Source organism: Medicago truncatula, chromosome 7 (genome assembly GCF_003473485.1).
Source record: "Medicago truncatula cultivar Jemalong A17 chromosome 7, MtrunA17r5.0-ANR, whole genome shotgun sequence".
Taxonomy (NCBI): domain Eukaryota; kingdom Viridiplantae; phylum Streptophyta; class Magnoliopsida; order Fabales; family Fabaceae; genus Medicago; species Medicago truncatula.
In genome coordinates, this window is record NC_053048.1 from 31,136,829 (window position 1) to 31,162,695 (window position 25,867).

General features: G+C 32.7%; 3 protein-coding genes across 5 annotated transcripts; 1 reads left to right on the forward strand and 2 right to left on the reverse strand.

Annotated features, from left to right (window-relative positions):
• Positions 1-3,583: 3,583 nt before the first annotated feature.
• LOC25498707 (WD repeat-containing protein 62) lies at positions 3,584-17,365 on the reverse strand. 3 transcript variants are annotated; one of them, XM_013593639.3, is made up of 20 exons: positions 17,216-17,365; positions 16,438-16,659; positions 15,974-16,082; positions 15,505-15,888; positions 15,372-15,427; positions 14,815-15,061; positions 14,680-14,735; positions 14,192-14,432; positions 10,971-11,134; positions 10,738-10,874; positions 10,557-10,658; positions 9,398-9,539; positions 9,120-9,206; positions 8,895-9,056; positions 7,994-8,350; positions 7,338-7,444; positions 7,138-7,256; positions 5,321-5,598; positions 4,680-4,892; positions 3,584-4,403 (listed from the first exon to the last, which is right to left on the reverse strand). In XM_013593639.3, the coding sequence occupies exons 1-20, from the start codon at positions 17,261-17,263 to the stop codon at positions 4,071-4,073; spliced, it is 3,564 nt and encodes a 1,187-aa protein (XP_013449093.2). In that variant the 5' UTR covers positions 17,264-17,365; the 3' UTR covers positions 3,584-4,070. The 3 variants fall into 3 exon arrangements, with proteins under 3 accessions (XP_013449093.2, XP_024627065.1, XP_024627066.1); XM_024771297.2 differs by having other exon boundaries at positions 5,321-5,613; XM_024771298.2 differs by lacking the exon at positions 17,216-17,365 and having other exon boundaries at positions 5,321-5,613; positions 15,505-15,901; positions 16,438-16,452.
• LOC25498708 (steroid 5-alpha-reductase DET2) lies at positions 11,959-13,243 on the reverse strand. The gene has a single exon (XM_013593640.3). It carries the CDS (start codon positions 13,201-13,203, stop codon positions 12,406-12,408), a length of 798 nt encoding a protein of 265 aa, XP_013449094.1. The 5' UTR covers positions 13,204-13,243; the 3' UTR covers positions 11,959-12,405.
• A 4,161-nt stretch (positions 17,366-21,526) lies between the features above and the next one.
• LOC25498710 (probable anion transporter 3, chloroplastic) lies at positions 21,527-25,845 on the forward strand. Its single transcript, XM_013593642.3, has 8 exons — positions 21,527-22,239; positions 22,853-23,079; positions 23,657-24,005; positions 24,101-24,145; positions 24,547-24,693; positions 24,953-25,090; positions 25,184-25,217; positions 25,322-25,845. Exons 1-8 carry the CDS (start codon positions 21,829-21,831, stop codon positions 25,489-25,491), a joined length of 1,521 nt encoding a protein of 506 aa, XP_013449096.1. The 5' UTR covers positions 21,527-21,828; the 3' UTR covers positions 25,492-25,845.
• The last annotated feature ends 22 nt before the right edge of the window (positions 25,846-25,867 follow it).

Genomic DNA, 25,867 nt, shown 5'->3' on the forward strand with positions numbered 1-25,867 from the left:
TGGAGATTAAATATAATAATCATAATTAAACGATTTCATTAGCACCTACTAATATGGCTTCAAATGGCCATGATTGCGCATTTCTTGGGCAAGTAGCTAGGTTGCACTTAATTAGCTACTTTTATTTATCATGGTGATTAAAGTTTAATTAGTTTCCTAGACCAAAAAAAAAAAGTTTAATAAATTTCGTCACATAAGTCCTAGCTCAACTTACAAAAATGTCGAAATTGTTAGGCCGAGCGTCATGATCGGGGTTCGAACTCCAGTACCTCCACTTTATGTGTGCGAACTTATGATGGTTTTGTCATCTCTTCTATTTACGAAAATAAATTTATTAGTTCTTGAATTTACAAAAATAGCCTTGAAATTTGATAGATGAAATATATAGTATATTTGTAGAGTGAAGGAATCCCAATGGAGAATGTAGAGTTTTGGCATGTTACTAAAGCAAGACAAAGGAGAAGTATAGCCTAGAAAGAAATATATATATCTAGGGATACCCTCCTAGGGATTTATAAAATATTTCAATAACGATTGGTTTGATTTATTTATTTTTGTTGAGGGAATTGGTTTGATTATTATTTTATGTCTAAAAGAGCAACATTAACCCATTGCATACCTTGAAAATGAGAAAAAGGAATGATAAAAGAGTAATAAGATAAGATAAACAAATTAGGAGGAGGGTATAATATATGTATTTGTACTTTAAGATTTGTATTAATATATATTACATGAATATAATCGATGAAATTGGTTTTGAAAGTTGAAAGGATGGGAAAAAAGAAAAGATTATATTTGCTTTTGTTACTACCCCTTTTCCTTTTTAGTGATAAAGTGAAGGGAAGTTGATGAAGATGTACTTGAAAAGGTTTGCAAGAAAGAGTTTTTTCACATGGAGGAATATATATAGTTGTAATATTCTTTGGCAAAGATTAAGCTTGATTCTGCTGGTAATCTTTGAGACTTGTGAATTTTTTGTCATGCATATTTCATTGCATAGTGCAAATTAAATATCAATTTTGCTTTCAATATAGAGAATGAATGATCATTTTGCTTCACAAAATTTATAGAAACATGCACTATTTAAGCATTTCCTAAATGTTTTAACTCAAAAGCTTTTCGCCCTATTAGATATAATGAAGGAACTAAATTGATTGACGATCTTTATTTCTTAAATTTTGAGGACCGAATTCTTTGGTCACTGCAATTTTAAAGATCAAAATGATGACTTGCATGTCAAGTTAGCAATCAAGTTAGAGTCTTTTTTGTGTCAAAATTATAATGTAATATGATTTTTTTTTGTGTGCCAAAAAATCTTAACATGATTATTATAGTGATATTGAGACAACAAATATAATAAAATAAAAAATTATGATTGGATGACCAAAACTTGATACTTACACAGTGTCTTATTTTTTGGGCTTTCTTCCTAACTTTATAATACTGTCTAATAAATCCAATTATAGACTACAGAGATTGCTATTTGCATACCCAGTTTTCTAATACATCTTTTTCCAATAAATTCACTATTTTGTATATATATTTTTGGAAGTATACTTTGAAATGTATCGATATATCTATCTATTCAGAAACTAACTTCAAGAACATATAAATCTTTGTTTTGTAAATCAACTTATAGATGATTTGTATATCACAATGGAATTGATCATTCAGATTAATCGGTCTTTGAATAAGATGTTTGAAAGAAAAAAAAGTACTCATGCAGTTACACAATTTTAAGTTGGAATCTCATTTCTCATTCTCATAATTGTGAGCATCCAACATGTTGCCCTCCATAGCAAGCTAGAACTCAACCCAAAAAAAACAACAAAATAGTTATGCAGAACAAAAAAAAATAGGGTGCAAATAGAAGTCCCTCAAGTGACATAAATTGGAAGAGTTTTATTTTCATCATGTATGAAACTGGTTTGTCATATTTTATTATTGTTGTTTGTGCGGCTCATTTGTTTTGTTTGATGCATGTCATGTCATATCATATAGTATACTATCTAGGGTTATAGTATGGACTGTGCAATATGTAACTAATTATGTCCAACACGCAAAGTAGCTACTACTCTGATGTGAAATTCTTGGAAATAAGCCAATTTATGTATTTTTTTTCCAAATTCCCAAAGCATTGAGAAATCAATTCAAGTCCTGAATTTGCTCATAATCTATTCTAGCCTAGTAAATAAAGTATTAATATATGAAGGGAAAAAGAAGCTTGGTTGGATGTGTAAAGGAATGTTGATGGATGCATCATGGAGTCAACTTGTTAAGATCAACAACTTTCAGGATCAACCATCTATGGATTTTAATTAATGAGTCTTGCTAACTAGTTTTCATGAACACTAGGGAAGAAGAGAATAAAAAGAAAATTTTGCATCGAAAAGAATATTTTTTGACACATGTAAAAGTTTTATTATATTTGTTTTTTAATTAATGTCTAACGATCATTTGTTAGCATTTTTTTTAATTAATTTAAAAGTTTTTTTTTTCCTTCCAAAATGCAATTAGAAATTTATTTAGGCAAAGTGGGAATAACCATCTTGTTGGTGGTGTCTTCTAACATACTTTTTGGAATCATATGCAAAAGTAACATCAACGACAACACTTGTGTGACATTGTTGTGCCAATATCATGAGACATTGTGGTGCAATGTCATATGATATTGGCTAACCACAATGTGACACATGTCATCCTTTACTTAAAAAAAAAAAAAGCAAAATATTTGTAGGAAAGAGAGAGAAGAAACTCACTTGTCACGTTGTGTTTGGCCAATGTCACACGACAATGACACCACATTGTTACACAAGTGTTACTTGAAAATAAAATTCAATATCCAATTTGATCATTGTTATAAGTAAAAAAAAAAAAAAAAAAAAAAAAAACATTTTGTATCTAGTCATTTTTATACTATAGAATAAATACATAAGTTAATAGTAAAGGGAGGGAGGATTTACTATGAACTACACTATATTTGCATAGCTCATGTTGGCAATGCCTACTTATTGATATTTCCTGTGCAAAACTCATTTGAGTTGGTTTTGTAGTGTTGATTTGAGACCTTAAAGTGTACTTCTCTCAAGATTTCAGGTTTAATTTTCTCTGGTATCAATTTTGATGGGTTAGTATGACTTATTAAAAAAATATATTTCCTCCACAACAATTAAAAAAATGAGTGTTGCTTTATATTTTCAACATAACATTATTTTAGATGAATGAGTAGATGAATTATCAGGATTCCTGTTGAGTAGATGAATGAGCCAGGATGAGCAGAAGAAAATACCTTGGAGCCCTCAAAATCTCAACATAACATAACACTATGGCTTTATGTTGTTTAGTGAAACTCCAGGATTAACAATAGAGTCGCCTTCTTAAAAAAAAAACAATAAAATGAGGTTCTTGGGATCCCTTATTTAAAAATATTAGTTGTTATATTTGTATTTTCTCCTGCACTAGGTTTGGATTTCGATCATTTAACTTCTTTAGTCCTTAGTTTAAACAAGTTGAAGCAATTAGACAAAGCTAAAAAGAAATAAACTTAAGAGAATAATCACCCAAAATAGAATAAACTTGAACCTTTTTTTTTTTTTTTTTTTTTTAATTCTGAAGAAGAGCAACATTCATTACAAAGAGGCTTAAACCAAAACACATTAGTTTTAAAGGTAAATATAAAATAATAAGGTTCTCTAGGGCTTTTCTATTTACCAGCTTCCTATGGAGAAATATAGCAAAAAAGGTTGAATTTCCCAAGTCTTATTCGCAGCTTCTACGTCTCTCACAGAAATCACTTTGGCAGTGATTCTGATCCTTGATTAGACTTCTTGACTCAAAAGCTTTTGCTGAAGATGAACAACCATCAACTTTTCTCCTTGATGTACAAAATTATGAAGGAAGGCCAGAAACTGTTTTAAGAAGTTTTTAGCTTCAGACATCTTTGTTTAAGTCAAAGTAAAGGATCAGTATATTCTGCATGAGACTATGAATAATATTTCAATGAACCTCTGTAACTTCTTTTGGTGTTTCCTAAACTTTGTCCTTGTAGCCTTTGACAAATCTATCAACAATTAACTTGCTTCTGGAACGCCTAATCCACTTCCACTCTTATTGTTCTTCCTACATTGAACCAATCTAGCAACAGTATTTACTTTCTCAACAATTAGTGGAAGAAGCTCGGCAGCATCTTTTAAAAATTGAACGCCATCACTTGAAACCTCTTCTCCGTAACTTTCTAATTTTGAAAATAATTGCACAGCACTCTCAGCTGCTGCATCCAAGCTACCAAATGCTTTCTTGCATGCAGCTATGGTTTCTTGCAGTTCACTCCCTTCACGGCCACCTTCCTTTTGATCTCGGTCTAGCCCCAGCCGATCGACAGTTGAACCTTCTTTGGCAGGGTCCTACAATAGACATTTTGAGAAGCATATATTGAGCAAAGTGATTGATGGTGCTACTTTTGATAAACTACAGTTTTTTTTTCTTCTTTCTATTGTGGAGTATTAAAATGGAAAGGACCACTTAGTAAGGACTAACTGAACACTGTTATCATGTGAACTCGTGCTTTGATGAAACATAACTCATAATTCTAAGTTAAAACTACTAATCTTAATATTCTTTAAACCAAATTGATTGCAAAAGGTAGGACATAGGTTTATAAATTGGTATATCACACATACCTGTTCACAAGAATTTCCTACTTCTTCAATTTCCATGAACTGCGAGGATCTGCTTTCTGGTATAATATCAGTTGCAGCTTCTTCCTTGGACCTCTTGCTATCAGGCATATTTCTGACAGGACTACTAAATAATTTCTTGTAGTCCCCTGCATAATCCCACTGTACAGTATATCTTGCAGAAAACCTTCTAACTGATGAATTCCTTGACTCCATCTGTGCACATAATACGTCAGGTTAAAAAAAAAGCATTAATTAGCTCAAGAAAACATTAATAGATATCTTTCTCCCGGAAACCGAGTAGGATGCCAATTTCTTTCATTTTCCAAGCTCAATGTGATTTTCAAAAACATTTTGGAAGAAAAAAAATCATAACTCATAAATATCATCTCAGTAAGGAAATACCATTTTCAGAAAAACTGGTAGTTGTACATTTTCAAAGCCAGAGATAACTTTTAAATAAAACTAAAATAATAAACTAGTTGTATTACCAAAACTATATTCTAAATTCAATAGAACAAATATAATTAAAAAAATAATGCAATGTTGTATGAACACAGCTCTTCTTACAATGTTAAAATTTCTTCTTTACTCTTCAAAGTAATAGCCTAAAATTAAATATAGTCATTGCATGCAACGCTAACCTTATGTGTATTTGATAGGCTTCCAAAATGTCGCTTAAAGATACCACTCTCTTCTTCACAGCGCAGACTGTCCAAGTTATCATCAAGAGTTGTTTTTGACATGCTTCCAGATTCTTCTAAATGCGACTGCTCTGCTTTTCTATCGGAAACTTCTTCAGAATACCCAAAAGAATCATTTTTTTTACCGATACGCTGGTCCAAAACAACACCCATTTCCTCATTAAGGCTACTATGCTTGAAGGAGATCTGGTTCTCACTGTTCATAGCCCTATCTTGTCCTGGAATAAGCCATCCTTTATAACATTGGAGTATATTCTTACAAGCTCATCAAAATCACAAGATAATGAATTTAATAGACTATACTGAATGATTAACCAATCACATGAATTTGTATCAGCAGCAGCAGCATTGGAGATTGTGGCCAATTCCAGCTATAGTTAATTGTTTAAACCAGAGTATTAAGTTAAATCAAACGATACTCTCTCTGAGTAGAATTTAATACTAGAATGTGTATTTAAAAGAGTTAATGTTAAGTTGTTTTCTAAAACTACCCACAGTACTCATTAAATGCCTCCACTCACATGAAAAATAAGTGATTTTTAGGCAACATAAATAATGGTATAAAGGGAATTCTAATAATTAATACTCTTAAAAAAAGGTATTTGTTTCTTATAATTAGGACCTAAAAATAATCTCTATTTGATTTTTATAAAAGGACCAGAGGGAGTAATAAATGTTGATTCACTCATATTGGTCAATGGCGGCCATATATTCACAATCTACAAAAGTGGGCAGAAGAATTCATCTCCAGACATAAACACTCGTGTAAGTATTTAGAAAATAACTTAAGAACCCATCCATAAATGCTTAATGAAATTTTTACCAAAAACTATTCAAGTAAAAAATGTTTCCCAGACACCCCTAAGTAAATATGTCAATTAGAGGTTCGAGAAGGAGGAAAGGAAGCAAATGCCAATTTCTAAAAAGTAAACTATTCCTGTATTCTTGTGTTTCTTCAAGTTCTTTTATACTCTACTCTTGTAATCTTCTATTTCTTGTGTAGTATATTTTACACTTAAGTAAAAATAGAGTTCATGAGCATTTGCGTAGGATACGGACACGGACACCGGATACGGATACGGACACCGGACACGACATGGACATTGACACGCCGACACAGCTAATAATTTGAAAAAATCACATAATTCAGTGTAATTACAAGTGTCGGTGTCGTGTCGGTGTCGGACACGACACGTATCCGACACCGGGACACGCCTAATCCGAGGAGTGCCCGTGCTTCATAGATTGTCAATATATTGTTAAAGTACAAACTTTTACAAATCAAATATATACAATTTGACCACCTAACGTTTTAAAAACTGAGCTGGATTTCAATTATCAAAACAACTACACCTCCTCCAAGATGTGGTTCAATTGGTTTGGTTCCATCAATTATACTGAGGTTTGACAATGATTAAACCGTGGTTGAATCAGATACTGATCTGATTGGAAATATAGCCAGCACGGTCCAACATGGTTCTACTCGGCAATACAGTTCAGTTTTTAAGACACTATACCAGACACTTTGCTTGCAATACCAAATGTCCATTATCTATAGGTGCATTCAAAACTATACACAAGAAAAATAGTGTAACCACTAACCAGAACATTTTTGTTAGTACACTAGCTTTTGCCATCAAAATCATATTCTTCACACTACAGTTAAATCAAGCTTTGTTGACATTTTGGTTTCTTCACTATCATATATAAAACTCAGATTGAGAGAAATATGACGCAAGTAAAAGGGTCCAACTTACTTAAACTCGAGGAAGTCTTTCGAAACCTTGTCTCAAGTATATTCTGCATCTCGGGGGATGAAAGTGCATCCATACAAACAGTGTAAACAGAGCGCCAATGGTTGTCCAAATCAGTGTTGCTGAAATTATAGTGTTTTCGTGAGCAAAGATGTGATATGCCACAGAAAATTCATGATTTAAGATCAAGACTCGGTGCTTACTTGAAAGTACCTCTAGGCCTTGAAGAGCATTGAGTGCTCACAGTCTCCGGCGATAAAGAAGCATGATCAGATGGTATTTGAATTTCTGGGGATAAAGCAGAATATGCCTGATCATCATCAATGCAAGAAATATTAGAGGGTGTGGACTTCATACCAAAATCCTAACACCATTTGTGGTGATCACGGAGCCAAGAGATTTTTGTGTTTGGGATCGGCATTGTATGCTTGACACCACTACAATAGATTCCTTATTTTTTAAACCTTGACACCCTTACATTAGAAGCTTCAACGAGATTTTATTAGAATTTTAACTTCTACAAATGAGGAGGAACAAACTAGCTTAACCTAATGTCATCGAGGGATTGGTTAATTAGAAGGAAATAGTTTTCTTTAGCACATTTCCAAAACTTAATCCAATTAAAATGCCAGTTTCAAGCCATAGATAATTAATTTGTCCTCATACAATGATGATATATACGTTCTTAAAGATGCTGACCAATACCTATATAGTTCTACTCATGTATACATCTCTGAATTCCAAATATGTTTTCATAGGTATAAAAAACCTTCTTCATGTTTGAAATTGTGGGTAAGGGGAGAGAATTTAAATAGAATATAGTTTCTCAGAAAGAAAAAAGAAATCTAAGTACAGATACCTCTAATGAAGTGTCACTAACATTCTTGCAGACATTATTGTAGTCTGTCACTTTTGCTTGTGCCCATCTGGGAAGTCTTGAAATACTATACTTAAAAGACGGAGTCTCTCTATGACTGCTTTTTGAATTAAGCACTCCATTCCTGCTTTGTTTCTCTTTCCTAAATGAGCAGACATCCTCATGATTGATCTTGCAATGCTGACACTCCTTTTTGCAAGATGATAGATGGCTACAAGCAGGAGGTTGATCAGGGATTCTAGAAGGCAATGGATTACTTTTTTCCATTATTTTCTCCAATATTTTAGAAGACAATGGAGTGGGCAATTTCCATACAAAAACACAACCATCACCATCCACCTGAATACAGAATAAGTTGATCATTTTTTTGTTGATGGTTAAGAAAACAAAGGCAGCATCATTGAGATGAGAAATTGATGAAGCATCTTCCAGACTATTGTGATGAGAAACAAATGAATTACTTGAATGACAAGATTTTGAAAATTCAACAATGAAGACAGTGATTACAACAATCTATTATTTGTGATCATATTGACTTTAATTTCCTAATGCGACTTGGTGTTTGTGGCTACTGAAACATGTTATGTTACCTTGATATATTTGAGACATACCATTGACTTGTTAATTATGTAGCCGTTAGATTACTTGAAAATCATGTATGTTTTTGAGACTTGTTAATTTACTTTTTCAATAATTTATGTATTATTTTAGTTATAAGTAGCTATATATAATGAAGGAAATGCATAGCAAGGACCACTCGAAAAATGGTCCATTGGATGTTCTGATTTTAAAAAAATATGGACCAAATTAAATAAAAGGTAAAAGGATATTATAGCAATGTGATATAACAGTGTGTGTCACATTAAACATGGAAGTAACTCACTGAAACTAAATGCTTGCAATCAGGCAAGAAGATGACACCAGTAACAATTTCAGCATGTCCTGTGGCCTTGGCAACCATCTCTCCAGTCATAAAGTCGTAGATGCAGATGGACTTGTTAGAGAATGAGCACACCACATATGTGCAGCTAGGATCCATTATAACCTGTTAACATTGTTAGCTCCAGATAAAAAAATATCTGCAATCTTTTCAAACAACGAAGCTCACCTTTATAGGTTCTCCAAAAGAATTATCATGATTGTAGGACCTTATTAGTCTCCGAGTTTCCATGTCGAATGCCTTTATCTTCTTATCCTATAAGTATGATAATGTAATTAGTGACTCTAAGCGCTGATTCTACAAATTATGAGAGCATTGATCTTATTAATTCTGAGCATTCAACTAATAGGACATGTTTTAGAATTTACTTAGGAAGTATTCTACGACGGCATAACCCACCCATGAACTTCGAAATGAGTATCACTGGTACGAAACATATACATTACCTGCCCAACTGTAACAACAGTCTCACATGTCTGATCCACAGCCATGTCATAAACAGTTCCACATTGTGAAGCCCTTTGACGATGTTGCATAAAAATTTTATAACCATTATCTGCTATCACTACATCATGAACTACCAGGAAACTGTACTAAAAAAGGATTAGTTAATTACAGAGGAAAACAATCAATGCCATTAAAGTAATGTTAGGGGCACTGGTTACTTTAGAAAATAATTTCGAACAATAAATGAGTGGAAGTTTAGATTGAGCATATAACACCAAAGGAGAAACTTAACCAAAAATAAGACTTGTGTTCTAAATAAATTTGTGAACATTTCCAAACAATGCAATAATGCATAGACTACTTTAAAGTGAAAATTCCATTGGCCTGTATCCGTTATTTTATAAAACTGCTTCCTATAGAACAGTGCTCAACATTATCAGGTAACTAATCAATGGTTCACATGGGTTTTCTTCAAAATGACAAATTAGGATCAAAACAAAATGAATTTATACTTTGAGAATGTGACATCATTGAAACTTTTCAAACATGGGTTTGTGTAAATCAATTTACTTTTAACTTTCTGCCTTTCTAGCCTAGATTTTTAAGGGTGGTGGGACTGCTATTAGACCATTTCAAATCAACTGAAAATAAAAATCCTAATGTCCTTTCCGTACAGAAATATTGCTAAATGTTAATATTTTAAATTTAAATGACTGACATATGATATGCATGTGTTGTAATTCGATGCAACGATTTAAAAATTGCCTTCACTTGAATAACGTTTGCCGCCAAAGTAAATAGCCAGTCAACCAAGTGGCATTGCATTATTGTCATCGATGAGTCATTGAGTAAACAAATAAAATAATGAAAAACTAAAAGTTTGATTTGGTTATTCAATGATGTATTCCCGGTACATTTTGACTTCAGTAATATTTGTCAATCGGCATGCACTACTAGACAGCATTTCCTAATTGTAAAATGAGCCATAAGAGGTTGTTAAAGTTCAAAGTCATTTGTAGTTTTTTCCACAAAAAGTCAGAACCTCTATGTAAAACTTCTGTTTCCTATTATTCAATTGATCAGCAAAACTTACACAGTCCATTCAATTTTTTTTGTTTCAAATATAATGTTTGAAATATCGAACCTATGCTAACATACCTATCAGCACTGCAACTGAGGATCTTGCAACTGTCACTGCTAATTTTGATAGAAGTCACTGCAGCCGAATGATTACCAACGCTACCAATAAGATCAAAATTTCTGCACAGTCGTACATTCATACAGTCATCAAAAGGCACATGCAGCCAATAAAGTTAGCCTATAAAACTGATAACTACACCTTTCAGCATCATAGAGATGGATCATACAATCTCGTCCCCCTGAGGCAAGAAAGTAACTGCCTTTTGCAATTTCCCCATATATGTCTTGGGTGGACAAGGTAAAGCTTAATGTAAGAATCTCGGCATCATGAGCACCCTGAAACAATATGCAGGATACAAATGACCATGAACATAAATGTATACATTCAATATTGCACAATAACTTTATATAGACTCAGGTGTCTGAATTTACCTGCAAACATGTGTAATCTGATGTTTGAAGGTTGTATATATGAAGGTTTCCATTGCAATCACCAGCAGCAAGATGCTTTCCATCTGAACTAACAGCAAGCGATCGAAATTCTTGACTGTTAAGATCTACCTTAACTGCATCACGCTCAAAAGTACCAGCACTTACTGCAGCAATAGACAAGAAGAACTTAACATGTGATTAGTTGATAGCATAAGAAGTTGTTGGTGTTATAGTTTATAGGGTTTAATCCTTTAGGTACACAGGGCAGAACATGAATACTAAATAATAAAATTATATTGATGTGATATGGATAATATATTAGATCTTTCTTACATAAGACAAAACGGTTATTCTTATTTTCACTAATACTAGACTCATCATATTCCTAATTAAATAAGCGAACAAACTGCGACATATAAGGAAATATAAAAAGCAATCCTAGGACATAATGAAAGATCATCAAGTTGCTCTAAGATCAGATCATGATATTATAAGATACGATGCATTTTACGAAATAAATAACATCCCAAAACATTCCTAACCCTGTTAAAGTTCCCTTTAAATTTACAAAAAGAAATAAGATTGAAAAACAATTTGTGTGAAGACTATGAAACCTGTTGTACCCTGATGCAGCTGTTGCACTTGCGGCCATTGTGGCCTTGGGTTGCATGTTTTAGTGATTTTGGAAAACACTGCAACTGCGGTGCGAAGCGCCTACGGGCACAAGGGAAGCCACAATATCGCAACCTCGCACCATTTGAATTTATCCCTTGTTTGATATCAGTGCTAACCTATTACAGTTTCTAAACGAAAGGGGGTTTTCATGAAATAACATGAATCGATACCTCCCAATAAGCTGGGGCTACAGATTCTCTTTTCTAAATTATAGGAAGCAAATTAATAGAATTTCTCTGCAATAGAATATGAAATGAACATTATGTCTTTGTACAAAATCAATCAAATCTGAAATAATATTCCGTAACTTTTCTAGCTTCAAATTAAGATATTGTTCATTTATTCTGACATAATTGAATTGAGAATTTTGACAGTCGTGAGTTACCTAAACATGAAGAACCCAATAGTTCATTCTTAAGTTCTCAAATCATAATTGAATTGGGAACTTTGTGTGTGATGCTTTTTTTCACACACAAAGATAACCCTTCACCATTTTCCATTCCATAACAACAATAAAAAAAAACCATCAAATCAATATTCTTTATGGCTGCTGTTACAAACTCATCAATATCTTATGAGTTGTGTTCCTCCACATCAATCAATCCAATATAACCAAGTCTCCATGCAATGATTCAGCAACACATTCTCATTAATCTTTACCCTTCAAAACATACATTACAATATACCCCAATATACAATACAATAAACCCCAATTACAACAGTTCATAATAAAAATCAATACATCCTCTAAAAAAATAAATCAATATAAAAAAGGAATAACAGCTTTCCTTTTCTTAGGATAATCCTCTCCAAATTTCTCCAAATACCACTGATGATTAGCACGTGCTCTAGGCCCTAAATTAGCAAAAGTATAGATAAAAAAGCCCAATCCAGCCCAAGACCAAGTCATCAAAGCCCAACCAAACCACTCCACAATCTCCCCAAAGTAATTAGGACAACTCACAAACTCAAATAACCCTCCTTTGGGTATCACATACCCTTTCCCTTCACCTTTAAGCCTCAACAATTCCGTATCCGACCAAACATTAATCATCATCCCAACAAAAAACACAAAAACCCCACACAAAAACACAACCCAAAAACACCATCCATTACCATGATGATCATCAAAATCTTTGTAGTGAGAGACCCATCTAGCTTGAACAAAAGAATTCAACAAATTGAACAAAAAAGCCATAACAGCAATACTAAAAGGAAACCCAGATGGGTTTTTTGTTGTTTTTGTGAGAAATAAACGAAGAGGGTAGATGACAGTGCGGTTGAAGTAATGAACAAGAAAAGGGGTTATGAGGATTATTGATTTTGGGTTCGAGGAGTTTTTACCGTGTGGAAAGAGATAAAGGGTAAACCAGAGTGTTGGACTTTCCATGAGGAACCATGCAAGAGGTGGAGAGAGATTTGGACCCCAACCAGGTCGATAGTATTTACCGTATGGAGCTTGGAGGAATGTGAGAGAGATGAAGGTTGGTGGTGCTATGAGGAAGAGAGTGAAGAGAGAGTAGTTGAAGAGTGATGAGTCTTGTAAGAAGAACAACATTGTTGTGAATGTTTGTGTGTGTGATGATGACGAAAACAAGATCTATTATAAATAAGGAGAGTTAACTTTACATTAAATTTTTTCTTTTTTGAGGAAATTTCGTTTATACTTTATATATTTTTTTTAGGAAATTTTGACTAACTTTATTTATATACTTTTTTTTTTTTTTAAGAACTTTATTTATATACTTGAAATGTGGGTAAATTTTTTTTTTACTAAAAATAAGATATTCATTCATTCAATTTGGTTGATCACAGCAATAACAAACAAATTCATTTTTTTTTTTTTTGACAAAACAAACAAATTCCATGTTATTCAAACTAAAAATGATGAATTGTGATATACAAGGAAATGTAAAAAGCAATCCTAGGACATAATGAAAGATCAACAAGTTGCTCTAAAGATCAGATCATGATATTATTAGATACGATACGATGCATTTTACGAAATAAATAACACCTTAACATTCCTAACCCAATTAAAATTCCCTCTAAATTTAACAAAAGAAATAAGATTGAAAAACAATTTGTGTGAAGACTATGAAACCTGTTGCAGCTGTTAATCTTGCGGCCATTGTGGCCTTGGGTTGCATGCTTTAGTGATTTCAAAAAACACTACAGCTGCGGTGTGATGCGGCTACTGACACAAGGGAAGTCACAATATGAATATCGCACCATTTGAATTTATCCCTAGTTTAACATCAGTCCTAACCTATTAAAGTTTCTAATAGAAAAGGGGGCTTTTCATGAAATAACATGAATTGATACCTCCCAATAAAAAGGGGCTACAAATTCTCTTTCTTAAATTATAAGAAGCAAATTAATAGAATTTCTCTACAGTAGTATATGAAATGAACATTATGTCTTTGTCAAAATCAATCAAATCTAAATAATATTCAGTAAATTTTCTAACTTCAAATTAAGATATTAAGATATTTTTCATTTATTCTGACATAATTGAATTGAGAATTTTGACAGTCGTAAGTTACCTAAACATGAAGAACCCAATAGTTCATTCTTAAGTTCTTTGGCGTCTTTTGACAAATCAGATTGCAAAGAAATATCCCATAGCCTAATTGTACCATCGGCAGAGCATGTTGCAAAAGAAATCCCTCCAGAACAACCTTTGGCAGTGCATGCAAGAGATGGATCATGCATGTTTTCACAACATAGATTCTTGATATCCCATATGCATGAGGAATGTGAAACTAGCACAAAACACTTTGTAGCCTGAAATAGAAAGACATATTTTGTATGCATTAACCACTAATAAATGTATATAACACCTAAAAATAAGGGGAAAAACTTACTGCATCATCCACTAATTTAAAAGTAAGAAATTAAGCTACACGAATATGTAGGGGAAACCTGCTGATAAAAAGTCTCATAAAGGTCGGACCCACTGTAGATTTATTCTAGAAAAACTTGCCTTGCATATACATGACACTAATTTGTATCAAACTTGCATGAAAGTTACCTGATTCACATCATGGATGTCCCAGATGTAGAGGCTATGATCGCTGTAAATAACCACTGTGGGGTAAAAATGAAAAGTATATCAATGCACAATGCAAGAGTTTGTTAAATACAATTATCAACACCGTACACTCACCAAGCTTTTCGAAGGCTAAAAACTGACATGCAACTGCATCAGGCAGTGCAGGTAACTGTTGAGAATTTTGTTCGGGAAATACGGCATGGTAAACAGTGTTGTTTTCTTCATAAAACTTCTTGGCCTTTGAATATAATATACTGCCTACATATTCCAGCGACACGGGGGTATATAATAGGACTGTTCCATTATTGCATGCACAAGCAATTAGCTTTTCCGATGTTGATAATGCAAAAGCTCTTTGAACCTGAAAATATAATTTGGGGATTGTTAAAAATTACAAAGAAATATAGTCTAACACCAGGTTAATTGTCATGACAACTCAATCAAATATGTTATGGGATGGTTGTGGAAAGATCAACTCTGAGTTTTTCATCTTAGAAATAGAAACATTATTAGAATATTCCAGATTTAACTTGGAAAACTTGCACTTCTACTTAGGAAAACTATTTGAAGTCTTTGCACGTCGGTTACAATTTAAGTTACTTGACATTCCGTGCATCAAGATGTCATCTTCTGAAAGATACCTTTGGCACACATCAATATATTACATGTACCTTCAAGATCACCGACTTTTTGACTGACAGCCCAGAATGAATAAGGTATAAAATGCCTGTAACAGAGAAATTAACAACTCAAAATATTAACCAAAAAAATTCAATTTTAGACTTGCTATAAACTGAACCAAACCTGAATCAGTCAATGCGTATATAGGAAATAAACCACCAGCTTGTTTACGATTATCATCGCTGCTATTGGTCCACACAGAAGAAGCAATAGATGTAAATGAACAATCTTTCTCAATTGAGAGATTGGCAAGCTTTTCGTGTATTGCTAATGATGCACTCCTGGCAGTCCTGCGCATCCCTCCATTTTGTTGAGTTTTCCTAGATGATTCAAGTGTCCAGAATTTCAAGTGCTTTTTACCAGCAGTTACAATAAATTTTGCATCTGATGAGAAGCCAACACTTGAGACAGTAGAACCAGATGAAGTTGCTTGAAACTTTGTTATCAGGTGACCACTCCGCCAGTCCCAAAGGTAAATATATCCACCACCAGATACCAGATGTTTACCTTGGACAGCATACTATATAATGAGTAAGAAGCAGCAAGTAATAAAATTCAAGAACAGCATATAGATAGCTAAAGTGTAACCAACCATTCGGTGAGAAACAGATGCATGTAACTCCCAATAGATGGCCTTTCAATTCAGAGACAACGGACAAAGTAGAAGAATCCCAAACTAGTACTGAGGACTGGTTTCCTGTCTGCAAAACGTAGTTAGGCTCATGTAAAATATGTGAAAAATTAAACCATAATATGTATTAGAAATGATGCAAATGGAACTATTTTAGGAGGGAATACATAGATACAAGCATGCAAACATAAATATATATCCCACTTTTATTCTTTCAAGAGGTGGACATTTGACTATGAAGGTCACTCACAAGCAGGAACGTAACCAGGAATAAAAGGGGATCAAGTTCAGAAGACAGACATAATCTAAGTTAGGAACGTAACCAGGAATTAAAGGGGATCAAGTTCAGAAGACATAATCTAAGCTAAGAAGTTTAAAAATACTACTACTAATACCATGATCAAAATTTGAGAATTGATTCTTACCTCTCCAGCCGCAACAAAGCGGCCATCTTTTGACAAAGCTACACAGCTCAAAGGCTTCAATGACAATCTATCAGATGCAATTAGGTGTGACTGAGTACCCGAATTCACGTCAAGAATCACCACCACAGAACCAGCCAAATAAGCACATTTGGAACTCGAGACATTCGAAGCTAACCCATTTCCACTTTTCGTTGTCAATCCAATTACCTCCTCCAAAACAAGCTGGATCAAACAAAAATCCAAACATAAGAAACAACCAAAAAAGCAAGTATGCTAGGTTTCCATACAAAATCCACCACTAAGTATCTTTGTGGCACTGACACCTCTGATTAAAGACGTCTACAGTGTCTAACACATCTGTTTACGTCCAACTAATTCATTTTCTCATATTATTATATTGGTGTTGACGTGTCAAGTGTGTCTGGTGTCTGTGTTAGTGCTTCATAGCTAAGTACTGCTCAATACGTAAGTTCATCGCGAAATTTTATCTAGCTCGCCATATTTAGCTCAATTTTCTCAGGAAACAAACAATGTAAAGGTTTATGATCCTGAAAATCAAAAAGCACTTGGAAAAATTCAAATTAACTTGGAATGCCTGGAGTTCACAATTTCTAGCACGAATTTTTCTGGAGAAACAAACACTGAATATGATAATGGTTTGCAAATTGAAAATGCGCATTGTTGAACAAATTCAAGAATTGGTAGATTTTTAGGGTTTTTGTTCATCAAAATAGACATTGATAAAGAAAACGATGATGATAATGATGAAAAGAAGAACCTTAGATACAGTAGGAGGTTTTTTGAATCTGCTGCGAGTGGTCTTCATCTTCAGCTTTCACGATTTCACTGGAAATTTAGAGAGAGAGAGAGAAAGAGAGAGAGAGAGAGAGAGAGAGGCGGGAGTTTTGCCCAAATGCAAATGTGACCAATCAAAATCAAAATTTCTCAAAAATTAAAATTAAAATGAAAATCTACCGGTACAAAATCATTATGATTTATGGGTCATAAATTCGACTATAATTTTAATTTTTTTTTCACAACTTAACTCTATTTTATGGTCCATTAGTTTATTTTTGATATTTAAGTTTGTCACTTGGATACAATAATAGCCGGCCCTAATTTTTTTAGTGAGAGAAACTCCAACTTCTCTATAATGGTCTCTAATAGTCACTTAAATATAAATAATATGATGAAATTTAAATCACCAGAATACCCATGCTTCTGGATCTGCAACGTTGACGCCCAAATCATTGATTGAATTTGTGATTGTGAAGCTGATCTTTCAATACGAACCAAACGAACACTGCACAACAAAAAATGTGAAATCAAACAACGCCGCACAAGACGACGAACAACACAACGTCGCACTAAGACGACGAAATCACTAAAAAACACGAAAGAAAAACTTGATGTATGTGAAAATCACTTATTTAGATTGAAAGAAAGGGAAAAAAGGATGCACAGGGGTGATTCTAGGTCAAAAATTGACCTAAAATCACCCCTCCTCGATGAGTGAGAGAGGAAGAAAACTTAAAGAGAAGACAGAGTTTCTCTCACTAAAAAATTAGGGTCGGCTATTTGTAGGCATTTTATTAACTTGGATGCTATGAGTTTGTTCGCAGATTCATCCTTTACGTTTTTAGCGATGTTGATACTGTGTTAACTTATATTCGTCTACTTTTCTTCTTCTTCTATAATAATGGAATTGCATTAAATACCCAAACTCGTGATATTCACTTAGAATAACTTACTGTGTTAACCTATATTCGGCTACTTTTTTTCTTCTTCTAATAATGGAATTGCATTAAATACCCAAACTCGTGATATTCACACTAGAGAAATCATTACAAATGAAAATGTCTAATAAAGATAAAAAAAAAAAAAAAAAAATCATTACATTTAAGTTGAAAAAGTATATTGATCTCAATGTGCAAGAAGGTCTGCACATTTATTCATGTCTCGGTGAATATGATGTAGTTCAACATTCATATTAAAAGGTGGAGAATGTAAATAATGTTTGCAAGTATAGGTTGTTGATAAAAAAAATTGGTGTAACTACATTGAATCATATCCAGTTTGATTTTGGAATCAGATTCAATTAACACATGGTGCATGAGTTGGGATTGAACAAGTTGGAGGCAACAAAAAATTACCCACAATGAAGAAGTAATTTCACACGTAAAACGAGACATAAATTTACCATGTTGATCACGAATTAAACTTTCATAAACTGAACTTCTATTGCTGATAAAATGTGATTCATCAACATTGAGTTTGAGTCGTCTAGGAGGAGGATGAACCAAATTATGTTTTTGATGTGTATTGTTGATTCATCTAGATGTCTTAGGTTGTTGCAATTCCACCATAATATCACGAATGTGAATGTTTACCAAATTGGAGAGTTTATATCTCAAATTTGATTGATGAGAAAATATGAACATGTTCCTATCATTCTAAAGAACCCACACCATAACTTCAAAGAAGATAGACCAACTCGAGGTTGGATTATCAATGTCCTTACACATGTTCCATTCAATATAAGAAAAAGGTCAAGACAACTTACTAATTCTTGAATTTGTTGACATTTGCATAAAAACAAAACTTTGGAGTACATAATCGGTTTAATACCACAAGATAGATGATCCTATGATAAGGAAATTTTACAATTGGTCCATGCTAAGACTCACCGCCCTTTCAAATATATTAAGAAAAATGGTAATGGTCATTTTGGTCCTTGAACGCGTAACGAATAACCATATAGTCCTTACGTGTATCCAAATTCTAAATAATTCATGATTGTGCACTACATTAATCAAAATAGTATCTCGTGTTAAAATGTTATGTAATACTGTCATATCAAACCCTAAACATACTTACTTACTGTCATATCAATCCTTAAAAGTACTTATTTACGATCTTGAGTCTCTATAAGAAAATAGTTATTGTCGACATTGACGAACTATTTTAACTAACAACTTACACAATCTTTAACTATTTTAAATTTTCAATAACCTAAATGACTATTATCTTAAGAAAAATTGGTAGTATAATTAATACATATATTTAGTTATAACTATGATTTAAATTATATATGTGTATTTAATTTGACTTATTATATTGCACGTCAAATTAATAGTATTACTTTGTATTATGTTCGAAAAATTGAAAAAAATAGGATCTAGTGATTCGAATAAGACTTATTATTTTTAGTGACTTTTTTTTTCAATGAATGGTTATAGTCAATGACCAAAGAATATTTATTCAAACAACAAATCTTAGTACTTAAATCTCTTGTACCAAAAAAAAAAAAAAATCTTAGTACTTAGTACAATTACTATTACATCGAGGGGAGGATCAATTATCAAACCCTTTAACTCATTATCACACTATTTTTCAACTCAAGAGTTAAGCACAACTACCACCACCACCAATTATTTTTCTTGAATTGAAGTACTAAGAAGTGTATACTTTTATTGGCCTGTGTGTTACCTAAGGAAGTCATACGAAATATTAATAGTTTATATGTCTTATTTTTCTTGCTTCCACTTATTCTATTGTTTTGGTCATTTTTTTTTTATTATGGATGAACAGAGCAGCTTCTCGTTCTCCGAAAAGCAAGTGGCTTCTTCCTTAAACTATTCTCTTTAACTTGACTGGAAAGTATTGTTGAACTTACTCAACATTATAAGGAGAAAACTAAAGAATATTAACTCAACATTATACGGAGAAAAGTAAAGAATATTAATTTAGTTGATAAGGAGTTAGACTCATATATTCTTTGAAGATATGAGTTCAATTTTTACTGATGTGAAAAACTCTCTAGTGACTGCTTTATAAAGTATTTATGTAAACATTTTTTAGCCTTAAAATATACCCTGCTCATACGAGTTATTGCAACCAAACTAACTTAAACTTTTGTTCTTCAAAAATACTTATACAAAAGAAATTAGATATCTTCTTGCAAGAACGGATTCTCTGCAATGATATTTTTCTATGATGAGATCTCAGCCACTCATTGTTTATATTGATGCAATCAAAATCAATTGAGAGGATATTGGATGGTATAGATCTTCATTGAATTTTCTTCGACAAAAATTTCATACCGATCTTCCTTATGTCAAATTGATATATATATTTTTTTAAAGAATGTCAAATTGATATTTAAACTTATCTGAAAGTTAAAGGGAATAAGTTATAATAATATACACACACTCTTCCGTTACTATTATAAACAAAAATTCACATTTTAAATTTATTTAATAAATGATGTTTGTATTATAGGCCACAAAAATCATTTATTTATTAAATTTAAAATATGTGTTATTAGTTATTTATAATTGATTAAATCTGAATGGTGTGTACGTCAAAGAACCTACTTGGTGATTTTATTTTTAAGGAAAACTATTCAAACATAATGTTGACCAAGGTCATGTTCTTAACCGCCCCTTTTGTTTTTAATAAAAATAAAAAGTTGCTTTTAAAATAAAAATAAAAAGTCAATGGATTTGGTCAAAATAAAAAAGTCAATGATTATAGACATAGAAGATTTCGTGCAACGAGGTTGGTGTCGTTGTTGTTACATGATTCATGTGTACTTACTCCCACACGTGGTGCCAAGCACACAAATACTTTTTTTTTTCCTTGTAGTTTCTAATACACAAATACGCTTAAACCTATGAAATTATGTGATTTTTCACATAAATCATTTTTTTTATTAAATATTTATATCTAACACAATCACAACCACGAGTAGTTATTCTTATCAGAGCATCAACTCAACTTTTATGCATGCACAATCTTATTTATGAGAGGAAATTCAGTCAACAAAAGTTATGTATATGGACTGTATTGAATCAAGTACATCGATTTTTGTTGACCCAACATTCTCTTTATAAATAAAATCTGAAGAAATTTTATATATAAGGTGTTGATATTAAATGTTAAGATTAAAATTTTAACTTGATTTCAGTTATGACATGTGATCGATCAGTTCACATTACAATTAATTAATTTGACATTAAACGACTAAGATTAATGCGTGGAATCCGAATCCATATTGTCACACATCTTCATTCTTGAAGCCACAAATTCTTCATTTGACATCTTTTCATTTTCTCACCAACCCTACCAAATCTATCAAAAAACTTGTCCTTCTTTTCATTCTTTATTTCATTTTGTTTTTCTTCTCTTTCAATTCTTGTGGTAGTTGTTCAAATACATTGCCATTCTACCAAACTCACCCTATATAACAAAACAAAGATACAAACAAATTTATCACAACCATGTTTCACACACAAAGATAACCCTTCATCAAAACCATCAATTCTTCATGAGTTTGTGATATGATAGTTTATTATTAATTCTTATAATCATCACAAATCAATATTCTTTATGGCTGCTACAAACTCATCAATATGTAATAATAACTTGTATTCCTCCACAAGAAAACATTCTTTATCATGTCATTCATATGCACCACCACATTTGATGAGTTTTGTTAGTTTTAGGAAAGCCAAGTTAGGTTTTGAGACCAAGAAATTGGAATGGAAAAGAGGAAGAAGAGAAGAATTGAGAAAATGGAGTGTGAAGTGCACTGCAGAAGGAATAGATGGAGGAATGTTTGTGGGAAGGAAAAGTAGAGAAAATGGCATTGTTGTTAGTATTCCTGAGAGGTATAAGGTTGTGTTATTGTTGGCATGTGTTATGTGTCTTTGTAACGCTGACCGTGTTGTCATGTCGGTTGCTGTTGTTCCTCTTGCTGCTAAACATGGTTGGTCTAGTTCTTTTCTTGGCATTGTTCAGGTACCAATAATATTGATTCCAAATCTTCTGATCATGAATATACGTGTTCCGTGTCCAAAACATCTAGTTATATTCGATCGTGTGTTTTGTCTGTGTCAGTGCTTCGTATAAATTGACGAGAACAATTCATAAGTCTAGTCAATGGCTTGGGAAGAAGCTAGTATTACTTACTCCAATTTGAAAACAATGAAAATATTATATTACTTTATTTTTGAAACAATCATTATATTACTTGCTAGTTAATTTACCGGTTATTGGCAATAAAAAGTTTGTTTTTTGAAGAATTTAGTTGAAGACAGCATTTGATTTTGTTTAATTACCATGCTAAAACTGGATTACAGTTCTTTAAACCAATGTTTTAAATAGCTGCCGCGTTATGATCTTTGATATCTAAGAAAATCACAATCGATTGAGACTGATGCGGTCTCAATTGCAGTTGTGTTGAAATATTTTGTGGTCGAGGCTCAGATTGTGGTTGCAGACTTTTTAAAAAAATTCTGCCTAAAATGCATAATAGTTTCATTTCATTTTAGTGGCTTATGATACATAACAATATCTTTCTTGTGGACTCACTTGGCTAACATAAAGCACATGTTTTTCATGCATTTATCAGTCATCTTTCTTGTGGGGTTACATATTCTCTTCAGTGATTGGTGGAGCATTGGTAGATAGATATGGAGGAAAAAGGGTGATGGCTTGGGGTGTATTGTTGTGGTCTTTAGCAACTCTCCTTACACCTTTAGCAGCCAACCACTCAACAATAGCCTTGTTGGCAATTCGCGCTTTCTTCGGACTAGCTGAAGGAGTAGCTCTTCCATCCATGAGCACTCTCTTATCAAGGTGATACCTCTAAAATCTCCTTAGACATATATATTTAAGGTTTAATTATTCATTTAGTCTTGCAAATATGGCTAACTTTGATGTTAGTTCTTGTAAATAAATAGTTAAACCGATACTTAGCTATCTCTGATACGTACCTTGGAATCCAAGTATTAAAAATTTGGATATAAGACCTATTCAAATTAGTCTCTTTCTATAGAGTCTCTTTCAAATTTTCAACTGTATTAACTATTTCCTTTCATATCCCGAATCATACGTTACATTTTTTTATGCAACTTGTAATAAATACTATGTTGGAAACATAAACAAATTCTCTCTTCTGAAATGTAAACTTGTAAAACAATACCAATTATCAACAAATTTAATATTACCACCAACATAGTCTTATACTTACTAACAGAGGTAGTATTATCAAATAAGGATCTCAAGGTTTTAAATTGTGGTTGCGTTGTAGTCAAATGTGGCTGATGCGACCGCAACATTGCTAACACACAGTCATCAAAAGCCTTGATTTCGTGGTTTTTTTTTTTTTTTTTTTAATAATTTGATTGCTTATCCATTCTTGTAATTTGAATAGGTGGTTTCCAAATAATGAGAGAGCAACTGCATTTGGAATTTCAATGGCTGGATTTCATATAGGCAATGTCATAGGCTTGTTGATAACACCAATTATGCTATCAACTATTGGAATTTTTGGTCCTTTTATATTATTCTCATTTATTGGTTTACTATGGGCGATGACATGGTCGTATCAAGTTACAGATGATCCTTCGGAAAGCAATTTTATCAACAGATCAGAACTAAGATTGATCCAAGCTGGAAAAACTGCTTCTCCAAAGAAGAGTAACAAGCTTCCTCCTATAGGCCTTATTTTATCAAAATTGCCATCATGGGCTATAATATTTGCCAATGCAACTAACAATTGGGTGAGTTTTATTTGCTTTTGAGTGAAGATAAGAACTTGCTTGATATCATGAATTTAATTTTAAGCATACTGATTTTGACCTTGTTTAATTTGCAGGGTTACTTTGTTCTTCTCTCGTGGATGCCGGTTTATTTCAAAAGTGTAATTACTTTCTTACTTTGTTCTTGTTACTTATTAATTATAATAATAAACAACTTACCAACATTATGTTGCACTGAGTGAAACTTGACTTGAATCCCCTAATTATGGTTTCGGTTCGAGCCTTGTGAATGGTAAAAATGTGATTCGAACCCTAACTAAAGGCGGTCTTCCTGATACTCCGACATAAATTAGTCATCAGTGAAGGCGATAGATACATCACACCTATAACATGGTTATGAGTAACAATATAAACAACATTATGTTGTTGTTTTTCATATAATGCTTAAAAAATATGCATACGAAAATGAGCTAACTTGTTTGCAGAATACATATGTAAAGGTGTATTTATTCTGAAATCCTAGAACATTCAACATTGGACTGTTTTTTTATTCTTTCTGCAGGTATATAATGTGAATTTGAAGCAGGCTGCATGGTTTAGTGCAGTTCCATGGGCAACAATGGCAGTTTCAGGTTATCTAGCTGGTACTGCATCAGACTTCTTAATCAACGCAGGGTACCCTACAACATTTGTCCGAAAGATCATGCAGGTAACTCTTTAACATTGTGAGAAAGTTTATGTTTTCAATTTGAAGCAGTCAATGTTGTTAAATAGCAGTTATAGTCTCAATACGCTATTTATTACAAAATGTTGTCAACAGAAGAATTTGAACAAAATACTATTTTCCGCGACCGACAACACAGACAGATAGCAATTATAGACCAAAAATAGATGGAATTCATATTAAGTACCGGAAACTCTTTCCTTATTCATGTTGATTTTTAGTAATGCAATATATAAAATTGCAGACAATTGGATTTATGGGGCCAGCTGTTACCTTGATCTGCTTGAATTACGCCAATACACCAACAATGGCAGCTACACTCTTGACTGCAGCTTTAAGCTTAAGCTCTTTCAGTCAAGCTGGTTTTATGCTCAACATACAAGTAAGTCCAGCACACAAAAATCTGAATATTATATTTATGACATTTCATGAACTTAGAAATATATCAGTAACCTTTCACATTTTACATATTCAGGACATTGCTCCACAGTATGCAGGAATTTTACATGGTAAGAACTTAAGAAAATGTGTTTGGAATGTCTTCCCTTTTTCTAAATTAAGTCGTTGTTTTTACATCATGGATCATGTATTAACATTAAAGAAACTATTACAGGAATATCAAATTCAGCTGGAACTTTAGCAGCTATCATAAGCACAATTGGAACTGGTTATTTTGTACAATGGTTGGGATCATTTCAAGCATTCCTAACTATAACAGCATGTCTCTATGTTGTGACAACCATTTTTTGGAATCTTTTTGCCACAGGAGAGCAAGTTTTATGACTTCTTCTCATTGAAAAATTACCCTTAGTTTTTTTCTATACATCAGAAGTACAGAAAATTACAAATTTCAAAATTGAAATATTTTCAGATTAAACTGCACAAATATTATGACAACTCTAGGCTACTTAAAAATGTCAAATTGATGAATTTATGTGGTTATCAACAATCAACAAGTTAGATGAACAACAGTGTGAGTTTGTTCATCTAAATGTAGTAAATTGTTTAAAACAGTGTAATGGTAAGGTATTGTTATGATGGAGTAATTCTTCCTGCACCAAATTGTATAAAGAAAATGTAAAGGATAAATCATGCTAATCTACCTCAGAGTTTCTTATATATTATTGATTTACCAGAGAAAGTGGAATCCTTTTTTTTC